We start from the raw sequence: 16,256 nt of genomic DNA, 5'->3' as shown, positions 1-16,256 counted from the left end.
CACATCATGTTTTCAGTTTGAATATAAAATATATAAATTATTTTTTTAAATAAAGTTGATTACTCAGCTGGAGCGCAGGCTGAGAATAGCGTCTTGACTGGATCAGAACACTATCATCAGTCATGCCCTCTCTACCTTACACACACCACGCCCACTTAAATCAGATATCACATCACATCAACATGTCAGCCTGAGAGGTACTGAGGGTCATCGCTTTTGTCTTCAATAGTTCGCGCCTAAAAACGCGTGGGAAACGCTAGTCGCGCCGCTTTCTCCTTGTTTCCAAAGCGCTCGGACAGAAGTGCTCCTGGGGCGTCTGTCGTTGCTAAGCATCCATGACACGCTCTCTCTCAATGAAGACGTAGAAATTTCAGCAAAGGATAAATGGATTTGCAGCACTAAAAATCGCTCGCAGTAGCTCTGCTACTAAATTCGTTTCAAAATGGCAATCCATATACAGCTATGAACAGCTGTTCCTTCATCTTAGCTGAGCTTTCAACGTTGATACGGGAAAGGATGAAGCTGATTGGTTAGTTATTGTCACATGACCTGCGGTGCGCTTGCGGCATTCTGAAAAGTTTAGATGTTTTTAATTCGATGCGGTGCGACGCGCGCGCGTTGCTTCCATTATGAGCGCGCATACCGCGCGCCTACATTGGAAATAACGAACTTGCGCGCGCAAAAGACGTGATGTGAACGGCCCCTAATGATCCGCTAGCAGGCCGTCAAAAAAACGCATTCCAGGGGCGGCGCTAGGGCTGGGCTAAGGGGGCATAAGCCCCGAATATTTTGTTACCTTGTCTTTCTCATAGAGCAAAACAATTAATCAGAAAAACTAATGTAGCTGCCGCGATTACCCAATCATGAGAAGTGCATATATATATATATATACAGTACAGAATATAAATATGACATATTTTAAGTTGTTTCATACTTTTTTGTTATGTACAGTTACAGACCACAGATATATATATATATATATATATATACAGTTACAGATATATATATATATATATATATATATATATATATATATATATATATATATATCTGTAACTGTATATATATATATATATATATATATATATACAGTTACAGATATATATATATATATATATATATATATATATATATATATATATATATATATATATATATACAGTACAGAATATAAATATGACATATTTTAAGTTGTTTCATACTTTTTTGTTATGTACAGTTACAGACCAAAAGTTTGGACACACCTTCTCATTCAAAGAGTTTTTTTTTTTCATGAATATGAAAATTGTAGAGTCACACTGAAGGGATCAAGGGCTATTTGAGCAAGAAGGAGAGTGATGGGGTGCTGCGCCAGATGACCTGGCCTCCACAGTCACCGGACCTGAACCCATTTGAGATGGTTTAGGGGTGAGCTGGACCGCAGACAGAAGGCAAAAGGCCAACAAGTGCTAAGCATCTCTCGGGGAGCTCCTTCAAGACTGTTGGAAGACCATTTCAGGTGACTAGCTCTTGAAGCTCATCAAGAGAATGCCAAGAGTGTGCAAAGCAGGAATCAAAGCAAAAGGTGGCTACTTTGAAGAACCAAGAATATTACAATTTTTAGTTGTTTCACACTTTTTTGTTATGTATATAATTCCATATGTAATTCCACATGTGTTAATTCATAGATTTGATGCCTTCAGTGTGAATCTACAATTTTCATAGTTATGAAAATAAAGAAAACTCTTTGAATGAGAAGGTGTGTCCAAACTTTTGGTCTGTACTTGTACATAACAAAAAAAGTATGAAACAACTGAAAATACGTCATATTTATATTCTATACTCGAGAGAGAGAGAGAGAGAGAGAGAGAGAGAGTGTGTGTGTGTGTGTGAGAGAGAGAGAGAGACAGAGAGAGAGAGAGAGAGAGAGGAGAAATGTAACAGTTTAATGTTGTATGTAAACTGTGTTTGAGAGAGAGAGAGAGAGAGAGAGGTGTTCAGAGTGGAGTCTGTTGGATGTTTAGCTGTTATTTGTTTTATGGACTCAATGTTGAAAATGTAAAACATTTCAAACACTGTTGGCAGAAATGAAAAATAAATAAATTTTAGGAAGTTACAATTTTGTTTGATTCCATGATGTATTTTACTGAACATGAGTATTTACAATGCAAATCCAAATTATTTTAATTTACTGACAGTTACTTATATCTTGTCTTTTAACTTTATTAAGATCAGATTCTGCAGGTAAAATAACAATATTAAGGTGACTTGACTTGGACTTGACTTGACATAGCTTGTGACTTGACTTGACTTGACTTGCCCAAGAAAAAAATAGTTGGGACTTACTTGAGACTTGAAGGTTAAGACTTGAGACTTACTTGAGACTTGCACATGTGTGACTTGGTCCCATCTCTGATGTTTATATATAAAGTACAGTATATTGTACATTCCTTTGCTGCTACTGTTTTATGTTTAATCTCAGCAATTAAGTCTCAGGTGTTTTACCTAAAATTATATCATTTTATATATATATTATTATTATTATTTTTTTTTTAAGGAGCCAGTTGGAGAAATGGACAAAATCAATAAGGACAATGGGGAATTTAGTGCATCAGGAGAGAGTTCAGAGAGCATAGAAGTGAAAACTACACAAATCCAAAGTGACACAAATGGGGTCCTGAAAGCACATGAGGATCCAGTGCTTCTTCTGAAAGATCAACTATCTCAGCTGGGTACTATGAGCCAACAGACACCAGAGCAAAGAAACCAACAGCTCACCCAACTTCTGCTTCTGTTCATCCAGGTACAGAAAATCAGTAAGAGGAGTGGAGGAAATCTGATTATTCAGTTGTTCAAACATCCATTGGCAGTTTATATTTATGCAGCATGTATTTAGTTTACAAATATATATACATCTATTATACAAACACACACACACACATACATATACACACACTACTGGTCAAATATGGGGGCTGGTAAGATGAAAATGTTTTTAAAATCCCAGTGCTTTTTTTAAATTAAACCATTCTGTATATAATACAGTAAAAACAGTAAAATAATATTTCAGTAGTAATACATTTTAACATTTAATAGTTTATTCCTATGGTGGCAAAATTACAGTTTTTCTTCAGTGTCATATGATCCTTCAGAAATCATTCTAAAATGCTGATATGTTGCTCAAGAAACATTTATTATTATTATCAAAGTTGAAAATAATCACACTGTTTAATATTTTTGTGGAAACTGTGAAAAAAAAATTTCAGTATTGAAATGATACTGTATTCTTTGATGAACAGAAAGAACAATATTTAATTGAAATAGAATATTTCATATTTAAAAGTTACTACCCTGAAACATTGAATGTTAGTGTGTGTGTATATATATATATATATATATATATATATATATATATATATATATATATATATATGTTAGGGTGTTTAAACATTTGATTTATAATGTATTTTGGTCATATAATGTCGTAATATCTTAAAGTTTACATTATATTAGCTACTTATGAGTGACTGGATGAATTATTTGTTCCTTTGACCGAAGCAGATTGGATCACACTGACACAGATTAAACTAAAATCTTGCATTTCCTGTTTAAATTCCAGAAGTGATCCGTCACTACATGTCAGTTTGTCTAGTTTGCTGCTGTATTGACAAACACACATGACCTACTGAAATGCAATCATGCTCACAGGCTTAGTGTGTGCACGTGTGGGGGTTTACACACATGTGACTCTTTGATTTACACTACAATGGATTCTTACTGGGATTTAAGCAACCATAGGAGTAAGGAATAAGGCACCACATCTGCTTGGAAAGGCACACAAAAGTAGGGATTGATGCTGGGAGTGTTGAAATATTTACACAGCTTAGGGAAATGAAACTTGTGTAGCTATGAAAATATTTCATGTTGGAAGTTCGCCTCTGGTTAGAGGTTTTTGTTTCTTCCTTGTGATAAGTGCTGATTGTGTTTTCCGTTTACTATAATCATGATAGCCTTTGTGAGAAAGAAACATGTCATAAACATATCAAACCTAATTTATTGTGTTATTAATTATTCCACTTACTCTTTATAAGGTCTCAGAGAGCAGCAGTGTCCTTGATGATCTGGACCTCCAGGGCTTGGCGCTGCAGGTTGGAGAAGCTCTTGCCTGTCACATACAGCAGAGAGTGGCAGAAAAGCCTGCAGGTATCCAAAAATAACATTTGCAAAGGTGCAGTTGGCAGTCGCACTGGGGAGGTCACTAAAGGCCAAACAACAAATCAAACTGACATGTTCTTTTGGTGTTTGAAGGGAAGTTGCTCACTTCTTTATTTCACAAACATGCAGCGAAATAAGTTGCATGATAATGTTGACCATCTTGCTATTACTCGTGTGATGCATTTCTGTTCATTTCTTATTATGGTGTTTAGTTAAATGATTATTCAAAATGGATGTTGCTGGTGTTGAAGGAACCGAAAACCTTTCTTAACTGTTGTGTTCTGATCTAAGATCAAATGGTTTTAATTGTGCTGTCTGTTGCCTGTGTCTTTGTTCGAAATAGAGGAGGCCCGATATGAATTGGAGCAGTTTTTTCAGAGGTCAGAGGTCAGAAGCAACCAAGGATGGCTTCTGCTCAAATCAATATCTCTTTTGTCCAACAGAGACTCTGTAAGTTTTACTATTAAACCTATATTATCTTTATGCAGTCAGCTCCATAATTATATTGCTATTCTTTTAGTAATAACTACACATTTTAAAAATGTAGTTAAAGAGCAGATCTGTTGCTTATGATTATTTACTCATGATGGCTGAGTAAAAATGATTCCATTCAGTATAAAAGGTTACAAGTAATAATGAATTTCTCCTAGAAAATTAATTTTTTCCTTCTATGGTTTTGTTACAAAATTCAGTGTTCTAGATGTCCTACAGTACATCTGTCATTGAAAGCATTCCTCTGTTTGACAGAGAAAAATCCTGTTTAGTCATGTTTTGACGGGAAGTTTTTGTGTTCTTTAACAGGAAGTTGGCGTTATGATCAAGATAGGTCTTCCGGTGTCGTTAGTCAAGTGTCTGTACCTGTTTGTTGCTTTGCCTCCCAGAAAAGAGAGCTTTGTCTCTCGCAATGATGTCGAAGAGGAAGTCAAATGCTCTTTTCAGGACACTCTTACTCAGGTTTTTACATGTTTACATGTGTATTTGACATGTTTTATATTATGAATCAGTTACACCAAGAATGCACAACTTGGTGTAACCATCTAAAGGTTTCCCCATTAGCACTTCCAGTTTCAGAAGCAAACTTGCAAAAAATGATTTAGTTTTTACAGTGTATGACCAAAGTTTGCATGCATATCTAAAATATTTAATGCACTGGTGTCAAACTAAGAAAAATCTGTCTCTTCAAACCTTCACCTCTGCACAGGTGATCTTGCAGCTGTGCAGGCATGTGTGTTTCGTGGAGGTTCTGCTGGAGACCCAGGAGCTTTCAAGCGTGATCATCTCTCTCACCTTACTGTGGGATCAGTGCAGCCCCTCATGGAGACAGCAGGCGTCTCGAGTGCTCAGAGCAGTGTCTGCTGCACAAGCTCACAACACTGTACCTGCACTGCAAGGTCAACAACTGCACAGACAAGCCAAATAAATGTATCTTATGAGAGCATTCTTATCAGATCTTAGTATTGTTCATAATAGATAGTTTAAAAAGATTCACAATTAGTTTATTGAACAAGTACACTGGTGCACTATAGGTAAAATCTAATTTTGTCAACAACTAAATTCTTATATTTTAGATAAATATAGATATAGGCACTGTAAGCACATTGTCAGATGACAGTGATTGTGATTTACTTTCACATGATGCTTATTTGAATTACCTTGTTGTCTCAGTCCTCTGATTACATAACTTTTGTTTTATTTACTGGAGATCTTCATTAATTCTAGGCAGGGCCTCAGTTAGAAAACCCAGTCAGAAAGTTTGACTGGGGACATCTTGTCTTGAAGCCACTGAGAGGAAGAACAAATCTGCAGGCTAACTTAGGAAAACAGTTCCTGAATTGTTGATGATGTGTATTACTATTTACACTTATTTTGGTGTTTTGATTTCTTTAGCTAGTAACTGCATGAAGATCTGCATCCAGAACATGCATAAGATCAGCGAGAACGTCCCTGGTCATGTTCTGTCTGAGGTGGCCGTGAGTGTTTTCAGCTTTGTGAAGGACTCTTATGCCGTCAGCCCTGCTCTTTTTGAAGAATTTGAGAACAATGACGGCTATGACATCTTTCAGACCATCTTGTTACGGTAAATTCATGATTTTGGGGAGGGGGGTCTTTAATATAATAGGGGACTGTCAAAGATTTTTGCAGATGTGAAAGGCACACAACTGAAGACTTAATGTCTTTGATGCATTAACAAGTACATGTAGGTGGACCACCACCTTCAGAAAAAGCATTTGCTTACTTCATTCTTAGGTACTTTCCATTCCTTTCTGTTACTCTCTTTCTTTCTCTCAGTCTCAGCTCCCTCCTCCTGCAAGTTTCTTTTCGAATGCTGCAGAATTAAATAATTAAAGAGCTCGTAATGAGATCAGCAGTAAATTGAGCTCAATCACATTACTGATCATGCCAGATCTCTCTAACTCACTGTGTCTGCGTTTCCTCACAGCAAGGGTCACTGCAGGACAAAACTGAGCTCACTGAACAATGGGTCTTATTCAATAAAGCATGCATACGCTCTTATTTGTTCATGAAATCTGTGTGAAAACATTATTTTGTTCATACTTATATCCACCAGAAATTTTCATGTTAAAAACTGTTCTGCTGCACACATACTGTAAAGTGCTTAGTGAATGAGGCCATTGTTATTCAAAATGTTGAGGGCGCTAAAACGTTTTGAAAAGAAGTCTCTTATGCTCTCCAAGACTGCATTTATTTGATCAAAAATACAGTAAATATTATTAAATATTATTTCCATTTAAAATAAATTTTATATTTTCATATATTATAAAAATATATATATTTCTGTGATGGCAAAGCTGATTTTTTGGCCGTTACTTTAGTCTTCAGTATCACATGATCCTACAGAAACCATTCTGATATGCTGATTGATGCATTTCTAATTATTTTCATGTTGTGCTGCTTAATGAATTTGTGGAAACAGTTATTTTATTATTATACTTTTTTTTTTTATTAAAAAGAATGTTCAAAAGAGTGATATTTATTTTAAATTGAATTTACATTGTTAATCTATTTACTATCACTTTTGATCAGTTTAATAGGTCCTTGTTAAATAAAAGTAATAGTTTTTTTTCTTTTTTCAAAAAAATTGTACAGACCCTAAACATTTAAACAGTGGTTCATTTATACTGTGTTTACTTAGGAAGGACATATTTACATATTTTTGCTCTTCTGCAGCTGTGAAGAGGAAGTGACAGAGAAGCACTTACTAGCCATTCAAGACCTTCTAGGCCTCATTGCATCATTCACACTTTTTGGCAAGGCTGAGCTAAAGGTCACCATATGTGTGAACAACCCCCAACCACCAGGCTTCAGGTTCGACCCCACTCTGACTAACGGTAAGCCGCCATGACAGACAGTGAGTGCCACTCTGCATCTCTGCTCCACCACCTCATGGTTACAAAACAGAAAAGGCAATTATGTCCAGGATGATGAAGTGTAGCTCTCCTCACTAACCCAGTTAAGCCACCCTGCATCCATTCTCCTCATCCATACAGCAATTGTCCATTCATCACCATCAGAGCACCTCACTTCTGAGAGAGAGAAAAACAGCCCCTTTTTTAACCTTTATTTCATTTGGCTTCGATGTGATTTTAATTATGGTTGAAATTCAATCTTATTACCCTCTGCAGCTATATTTATTTGCCATAAACATCAGATCACCTTTTTCCAAAGAGCGAATCAGTCTTTTTCATATGTTGATGCATTTGTTGATATAGTTCTAAATGTGGTGTAACTTCTTTAATGCATTCAATTTCACACACTTTCAGGCAAGCATAAGTGTGATATATAAGTGTGATACTTGATGCAGAGTTTCTCATTTGCTTGAGCTAATTGATGAATATAATGGCATCAATAATGCTGCTGTCTCACTATATACTTTTAGGAATGGCATTACAAATTCTTATAAATATAAACTACAAATTGTGTATTTACTGTATAGTATACATAAAGTCAATGAATATAAGGTTTTGCTACTCAAACATACTGCAAAGTTATTTTGGGTCAGTCATGTTAATTATATCTCAAATCAGTATTTATTAATATCAGTTTTGGAGCTGCTTTTTATTTTATTTTATTTTTGCTGTACAAAATATTTTATTTGCTTATTTAAAGGTACAGGTTGTATGACCTGCCACTAGAGGGCGCACTACCAAAACAATAACAATTGCATGGTTTGATGACGCTAAGAAGGAGTGTGGAATGATGGGATTTGTTGTCTTCTACCCAACCGCTGACGGCCATCAATCAGCAGGAAAGATAAATCATGGATTTAACCCCTACATACAAAGTCAATGCAAAGACGTGATCAGGCTATGGATCAGACGCGTCCTCGCGCGGGTCTAGAGATGCAATGCCCTGCGTTTGGCATGTATGCTCCATAATATTAATCTTGTTGATAGTTACAATAGCATACGGTTTTTTGTAAAGATACGAGTCAAAACAACTCACCGTCGAGTAAAACACAAGCGATATTGGCATCTCTTTCTAGTTGAAGTTTGTCGCGAAGCTACTTCCACATTTGTCCGCAACACTGTTGTCATGTGGTTTCTACGTCAGTAAAGGCGGTAACAAAGCGAAACTAATGTCATTGATAGGCGACTGCACTGCCCCGTGTCACTGTTTAGAATGGGAATTTTCTCATGATTCACAAGTAGTTGAAAACATTAGAGATATTGTTAGTAATCAGCTGGACAAAATATATAAAACTAGCCTAGTCATTTTTGGATATTTTACTGCAAATATCTTACAAAATATACCTATAATATAAATGTAATTGTTTTCTAATTGTATTCACATTATTCACTGTACATTCTGTTTTTTTTTTACTAGAATATCTGTGAATAAAAGCTTAATTAGTTGTCTCTTTTTTACCTTACTTTCTATATGCCTGACTGTCTTTCTATCTTCAGATTCGCCAGTGAAGAACCTCACAGCCTTCAAAATCATCCAGTCCTCCTTCTTGCGGTCAGGCAACACGGTGATCTGCAGCCAAATCCTGCGCACCATCCAGATGATCTGGTCTTGGGAAAAGGCTAACTTCTTCCTGCTGGAGTGGTCTCTGCAGTCTCTGGCTCAGCTGGCAGAGTGTGTGTGGCAGAAACCGCCACCTGTTCACCTCATTTTCTTCGAACTGCTTGAGACTGTCATCCTCCAACTCTCCTACATCCCACACAAGACAATCAGAAAGGTCCAAGCTGTATTGAAGCAGGGTTGTTCGGAGGCCTTCAACGTTGCAGCTCTGGACTGCTTCTACAGGCTCATCATGCACAGTGGATTACTGTCTGAAGTCCTGAGTGATGGAGGACTGAAGGAACAACTGTTGTTTGAGCTTAAACGAAGGGCAAAGATAATCAGAAAGACAGGTGTTGCTGGTAAGTCTTTTTTGGTGTTCTCTGTACTTTGAATTACAAAAACAAGACCATTTGAAATGCAGATGCCTGATCCTGATTTGAGATCCTATTTATTGACAGTGAATGAAGTTGAGGAGAAGTCTGATAGCTATAAGACGAAGTTGACCACCAACATCTTAAATGTGGTTGCAGCCCTGGCCTTCCAGTCAGTCAGAAACACTGGTTAGTTGAAGTAATTTTCTTCAAAACAATATTTTACACTTAAAAAAAAAAGTGTAGTATTTTTTTTTTTTTTTTTATATTTAATTGAATGTGTTATTTGTCATTTCTTTGTAAAAATGTACTGTGACAAATGTTTGCAGTGTGTGCAGGCAATAATTAAAATAAAATATAGTTAATTACTATTCAATTAATATAGATTATTTAGTTTTTATATAAATTAATTTATAATAAATTAAAAAATATAATTTGAGGTAAGGAGTCTGAAACCCAAAAGTCATGATTTTGTATCTGATCAGTCTCTTTGATTTAATAGTGTTTATCAGGGACTTAGGAATGATTCCCTATGTGAAGATCTTTCTGGATGTTGAGCAGTTCCGCCGTCCTGCTCTGTGCATCCTGGAGCAGCTTTCGGAGGTCAATCCCGAGGAATACATGAGCACCACCATCGGAGCCCTCTGCTCCTCCACTGAGAGCGAGATCAGACTCAAACAAGATCTCTTACAGGTATTTATTTCATGCTGTTTTTCAGTTTTCGCTAACCCAGATACTTAATCACATATGCCTACTGAAAGGTTGGTTTTCCATACATACAGTATTTACGACCTCATAGTTTTTCCTGATTTCTTACGCTTGTAAACATGTTGAAATACAAGTCACAGTTTATTCCAAAGCATGATTGGATTATAACTGAGAAAACTCCTACTAAAACTAAACTGGGCTCAGGTATCATGTACCTGTCTGTAAATTCAGCTTCCATTCCTAATTCTAACAAATTATAACATGGTTAAAGCACAATGAGCCGGTGAATTTATTATATCAGCTTTTGGGAGCCTGATTCCATTATAGCCAAATTCAGATTGATTTGCTAATATACTGTTAGCTGTTAACTCAAGCTTCATTTGATTAAGCTCGCAGCCTTGTGGTGCGACACACACAAAATTATGAGGAATATCAGATCAGAGAATGTGAGAGAAATCCAATTATGCATAACTATGTTATTCAGTTACTGTACATGTCCATTTTTTAGATTCAAGTGCAGGAATACTAACCTGCAGACCATTAAACTATAACTGGGTTAAGGCTGATGACAATTGGATTCACCCCGACCACCCTGTGAAATGTGTCAAAGCCATTCTGATTACTTCTATTGGTCCTAATTAGGTTTGGGCTTCATTTTATGACACATTAGCTCTTTGATGTATTAGCATGGTAGATTGAATAAGGGTTAATCCATTTTGTGCTAGGCTCTTCGATACAGGAGACCTCTCCCGTTTCCCTTTTCGTAGTGATGCATTGTATCCGAAACAGATATTCTGAACACATCCTGGGTATTGTAGGCATAGTAAAAACTAATTCCAGTGAAATTGCTGATTGAAAAGCATTGACATTTGAAGTACACTACTGTTCAATTGAGGTCAATAAGGCATTCTTTTTAATTTAATTTAAAGTATTAAATTGATCAAAGTAACACTTAAGACATTTATAATGTTGCAAATGGTTTTTATTTTAAATAAATGCTGTTCTTTTGAAATTTACATTCATTAAAGTATCCTTAAATAGTATCATGGTTTCAACAAGAGTATTAAGCAGCACAACTTTTTTAAACATTGATAATAAAAAGAAATTATACCTAAGCTGTAAATTAGCATATTAGAAATTATTTCTACGGATCATGTGACACTGAAAACTGTAGAAATGGCTGCTGAAAATTCAGCATTGCCTTTGCAAAAAAAAAAAAAAAAAAAAAACATTCTATTTTCCATTTAAAATTGTTTTAAATTGTAATAATATTTCACAATTTTTACCATATTTTTGATCTAATAAATACAGCCTTCGTAATCATAAGAGACTTAAACCCTGGAAGTGTGCTTGTAATAATCCCTTGTACCTTGCCTTTGGACAGTCTATCATGAAAGTTCTGGAAAACCCGAACAGTTGGAACGCCTTCCGCACTTCTGGAGGCTTTACTGGCCTGCTCTCCATAGTCGTGGACATGGAAGGATCTCTAATGGAGGCACCGATGGGACCGTGGGCCTCTTTGAGCCGCCACAGCCTTGTTGAGCTGCTGCTCCTCATCCTACACACCCTCGCCCTTGCTGTGCACGTGCACCCTGTCAACGCCCACTTTTTCCATACGACCGGAGTCTGTGAGAAGCTGGGTGATGCCCTGCTGCAGGTGGGCTGTTTCCAGAGAGGGGTCCCTGTGGAAACAGACAAAGAAAGCTCAGACTGCAGGACTTTCCAACAGTTTGTGGAGGCGGCGGAGAGGCCAGAACCCCAGCTGCCACCACCTTTAGGAGACTGTGTTAAACTGCTGGGATTCCTGGAGCAATTTGCTACGGGCATTAGCTTGGCTGCAGATCCATGCACACAACTGCAGGATAATAATGAGGCTGGTGAGAGTCAGAGGACAGGGGAGCCATCCAATGAGGATGAGGCGTTAAATTACACTAGGGCCGCAAGTGTCTCATTTGAGTCGACAGATTCTGGGAGGTAGGTGCTCTCAATCAATTGTATAAATTTATAGAAATTAGTTTGCTGTCTGTTTTTGTTTAGTTTATTTTTGTCTGGACAATTACATATAAATAATTCCAAAAATAGCTAAACTGCACTGCATGGTAGTTTTTTGATACAGATGTCTATACCTGACAAGTCCGTAAATCATTACTGGGACAGCTTCTGCTTTGCTTTTTCTGTCTGTCTATGATTGGTAAACATGTCATTGCTTATTCAGGACTTACTATGACCTCCCCATTCTTCATCCTGGAGCTGTTAAGCTGATCATGATTCTTCTGCCTAGTATTTACTGTCCCAGTGACCCTAGTGTAAGTAAAACCACAAACATGTTCATATCTTCTACATAATTTCTATTTGGTGTGATAATTAAGAGGCAATAGGATTAAATGAACAAGTAAACAGCATAGGAAGTGTCCACAAAATGCTGAAAAAAAAAAAAAAATGCCAGTCCAGTCAGGTCACATAATCCTTCAGAAATAATTCTTATATGCTAATTTGGTGCATAAGAAACATTTCTTATTACTATTGGTGTTAAAAACTGTTTTCAGGATTCTTTAATAAATATAAAGTTCAAAAGAACAACATTGATGAAATACTTTATACCATTATTAATGTCTTTACTGTTAGTTTTGATCACTTGCTGAAAAAAGGTATTATTTTTTTTTTACTGACCCAAAACCTGAGCATATACTACAATAATTGCAGACTTTCTTTCCTTTAGTTGTCTGAAGAGCTACAGCTGGCTGTGGCTCATCACGTGCAGACTCTGGTGAAGTCAGAAAGAAACAGGCAGATCATGTGTGAGTTTGGACTGCTGTCCACATTGCTGACTCACTGCAAACACATCCTCATCGACAATACCCATTCACTACATCTGCCCACAGTCCGGATCCTAGAGAAACTCGCATCTCAGTCCATGGATCACAAGTGCCTCAGGTCAGCGTAAGCAGATGCCAATGCATGCCTCATGACAAATGTTGAATATATGATATGATGAATGTAGGTTTACATATTTGTGTGCCATTACAAAAGTGCGTTTTATCTTAGGCAGTTTCTATGTCTTGGGGATCCTCTGATGTGCAGTGGAGAAAATCTTCTTTCTGTCTCATGTGAAGAGGCCAGCAACTCAAGTACAGTTCCTCCGAATCCTCACAGACTTCCTTTTTGGATTACTTCCTGTTTCATGGGGGAAAAAAAAATCATATAGTTACATCTTTTGTTTGAAGAGAGTGTTTAGATTTTCATAATTTTCTGTTATCTGTTGCAGACCAGACAAAAGACTCTGAAGAGGATAAAAGGAAATCCTTAATAAAGACAACGAAAAGAAGTTTCAGTTTACTGAAATCATCTTCAGACAGTGGGACGGTAGTTCCTCTTCATAGAATCATAAGTCTTGTCTCTATCACATCGCCACGGTGCTTTCTGGCACAAAAAGTCTCCATTTCCCCTTCCTTTGTGGAGTTTGACATGACAGACAGTGGCTATGGGTATGTGTTTCAACTCCCTCAGAAAACAATCGGTTTTAGAACAATACAGGTTTGTGTCTTTTAAAGCAGTGGTTGTCTTCCGGGGGCAAAGGTCCACTAGGGCCTGCAGACTTGATAACAAAGTGACAACACAGGATTTCTTTAGATTATTTAACTGAATACCAATTGATATTTATATTATTTTATGATATTTAGTATTCCAATACATTAATTATATATAAGTTAAGTAAGAAAGTTAACTGCAAAAATGATTGTGGTTAATTCATGCTTTATATTGGCACTCTAAGTTACTGTTAATATAAATGTTCTTTGAATATTATGTTGGGCAATAGGTGAGAACCACTATTTTAGGTACTTTTACATTTTAGAGGTTAAATTTACCATTTCATTGCCAAATGTAAGATGAGACTGTAAGTAGAGTTGCTGATATATTACTTAAGTTTTAGTTATTATGCTAAATGACCACTAACAATTTTGTCTCCGCAGATGTCTGTTTCTGCCATCTCTTGCCACAGTAAAAGGTGTCAGTGCAGATTTCATCTCTACAGGAGGCTTGGGCTCTGGTAAGAAAATCTGTACAATTACATTGTTGCCTAAAATAATCTGAGATACAAATGAAAACCCCGTCCAAAACATGAGGCATACAATACTAATAAACTAATAAAAGATTGTTTCCAAATTGATTTATCACATCAGAAAGGTCCCATTTATTCATGTATGCATTTACAATATACAATTCTTGTTCATCTTATACAGTATAATACCCTCTTGTTTATTTCTGCAGACTGCAGAAGCTTCCCTCCTTCAGCAGGCCTTTCTTTCTCCTGCTGGTTTATGATCGGTAGGTTCAGCTCAGCCTGTGAATCCCACCCTGTGCGTCTGCTCACAGTAGTGCGCTACATGTCTCGTGCTGAGCAGCAGTTCAGCTGCCTGTCTGTCAGTATCTCTGCCACCGACGGCTGCTTGGTGATCTCCACTGAGGAGGAACCTTATCAGTTCTTAGGTGAAAATGTTCACTTCAGATGACCTTTTATTTACACTTTTGTAATAGTTTTGGCATGTATTATTTACAGAATTTATTTTATTCTACAGACATGATGGAGCCAGACGAGCAGACTCCCAGCGCATTACCATCCTCAGTGAGGTTCAAATGTTCCAAACAGCTGATACCAGGCCAGTGGCACCATCTTTGTCTGGTTATGGCCAAAGGAAACAAGAACAGCTGTTTAGCCACTGTTTATCTGAATGCAACAGCAATTGGAACAGCAAAGGTTTGTTTACATATATATGTGTGTGTGTATAATTAACACATTTTAAATAATAACGCCAAGGTCATGGGTTCAATTCCCAGCCAATGAAGAACCTGAAAAATGTGTTCCTTGAATGCAGTTTAAATTGCTTTGAAAATAGCTTAATTGTTAGTCCGCATTAATTGACAAAATCTGTCTCTGTTGCTCTTTTTGCAGATCAAATACATTCAGCCATTTCCCGGTCAGTCATTATCAATGGATCCCTCTGCAGTCATTGACGTGTGTGGGATTATTGGCACTCCATCTCTATGGAAACAGCATGCGGCTCTGATCTGGAGGGTTGGTCCTACGTACTTCTTTGAAGATGTTTTGAGTTCTGATCAGGTGGAGGTTATTTATGGACAAGGCACCAAATATATTGGCAACTACCTTGCTCTCAATGCCCAAGGTGAGAAAGTTTGCTTTTCTCTGTCCAAAAACAGTTCTGAATTTGATGGAAGTCTGTATTTACACATGAACATTCTAATTAGGAGGTGAGACGGATGTTTCAGTGTCCCAAATAAGGATGGTCTCCCCAGAGAGGATTTCCTTTGCCATAAACATGGCAGTGTCTACCATCACTACAGTAGTAGATATTAGAGACCAGTACAATGAAGTGGACTGTCGCCTTATAGCCAAAGAGGTGCTTTAATTTTCCTTTTTTGTTCATGGATTGAATTATTTTGTTTGTTAAATCAAGTTACTCTTCTATTATTTTTATTACAGATGGGGATCACATCACGTGATAATTGTACTCCTGTCTTCCTGGCTCATAACATCAGTCAGCACCTTAGTGGAACTGCTCGGACAATTGGGGCAGCCCTGGTTGGTTGCTTTGGTAAAAAGTCTACTAGCTACTTCTCTAAAGTGCTTGCTGTATAACAAGATTGCAGCATTTTTGTTTTTGTAGTGAACCTTTAATTTAAAAGCTGATTTTACACTTTGATGACCAGGTGTAAGGACGTTCAAGTCATGCAGTGCTGCAAGTAGCTTCCAGTTCATTGGTGGACCTGCTGCCATTCTGAGTTTGGTGGCAATGGCCTCAGATGAAAGCTCCCTGTATGCTGCTGTCAAAGTTCTGCTCTCTGTTTTAGAGACAAATCCTGTGATGGAGCAGGAGATGAAACGAACTAATGGCTATAAGGTAGTGCTGTCAAATCATTTAAGACTTACAGTATAAC

At 37.1% G+C, this 16,256-nt stretch overlaps 1 protein-coding gene across 1 annotated transcript in view; it reads left to right on the top strand.

The window, feature by feature from the left end:
• Positions 1–16,256, top strand: part of LOC113056866 (WD repeat- and FYVE domain-containing protein 4-like) — a 43,661-nt gene that overhangs the window by 977 nt on the left and 26,428 nt on the right. The window contains 22 exon segments of the mRNA XM_026223769.1: positions 2,537–2,782; positions 4,071–4,182; positions 4,538–4,644; positions 4,996–5,148; positions 5,396–5,585; positions 6,082–6,271; positions 7,384–7,544; positions 9,120–9,581; positions 9,681–9,782; positions 10,096–10,286; positions 11,686–12,275; positions 12,517–12,607; positions 13,021–13,235; positions 13,347–13,429; positions 13,567–13,786; positions 14,273–14,349; positions 14,571–14,789; positions 14,879–15,057; positions 15,253–15,484; positions 15,567–15,718; positions 15,802–15,913; positions 16,029–16,219. Of these exon segments, the coding sequence (XP_026079554.1) occupies positions 2,537–2,782; positions 4,071–4,182; positions 4,538–4,644; positions 4,996–5,148; positions 5,396–5,585; positions 6,082–6,271; positions 7,384–7,544; positions 9,120–9,581; positions 9,681–9,782; positions 10,096–10,286; positions 11,686–12,275; positions 12,517–12,607; positions 13,021–13,235; positions 13,347–13,429; positions 13,567–13,786; positions 14,273–14,349; positions 14,571–14,789; positions 14,879–15,057; positions 15,253–15,484; positions 15,567–15,718; positions 15,802–15,913; positions 16,029–16,219 (4,275 nt within the window).

The sequence above is a fragment of the Carassius auratus genome, chromosome 38, assembly GCF_003368295.1.
Source record: "Carassius auratus strain Wakin chromosome 38, ASM336829v1, whole genome shotgun sequence".
Taxonomy (NCBI): Eukaryota; Metazoa; Chordata; class Actinopteri; order Cypriniformes; family Cyprinidae; genus Carassius; species Carassius auratus.
The sequence above is the reverse complement of the archived record's forward strand: the minus strand, read 5'-3'. Positions and strand labels throughout refer to the sequence as shown.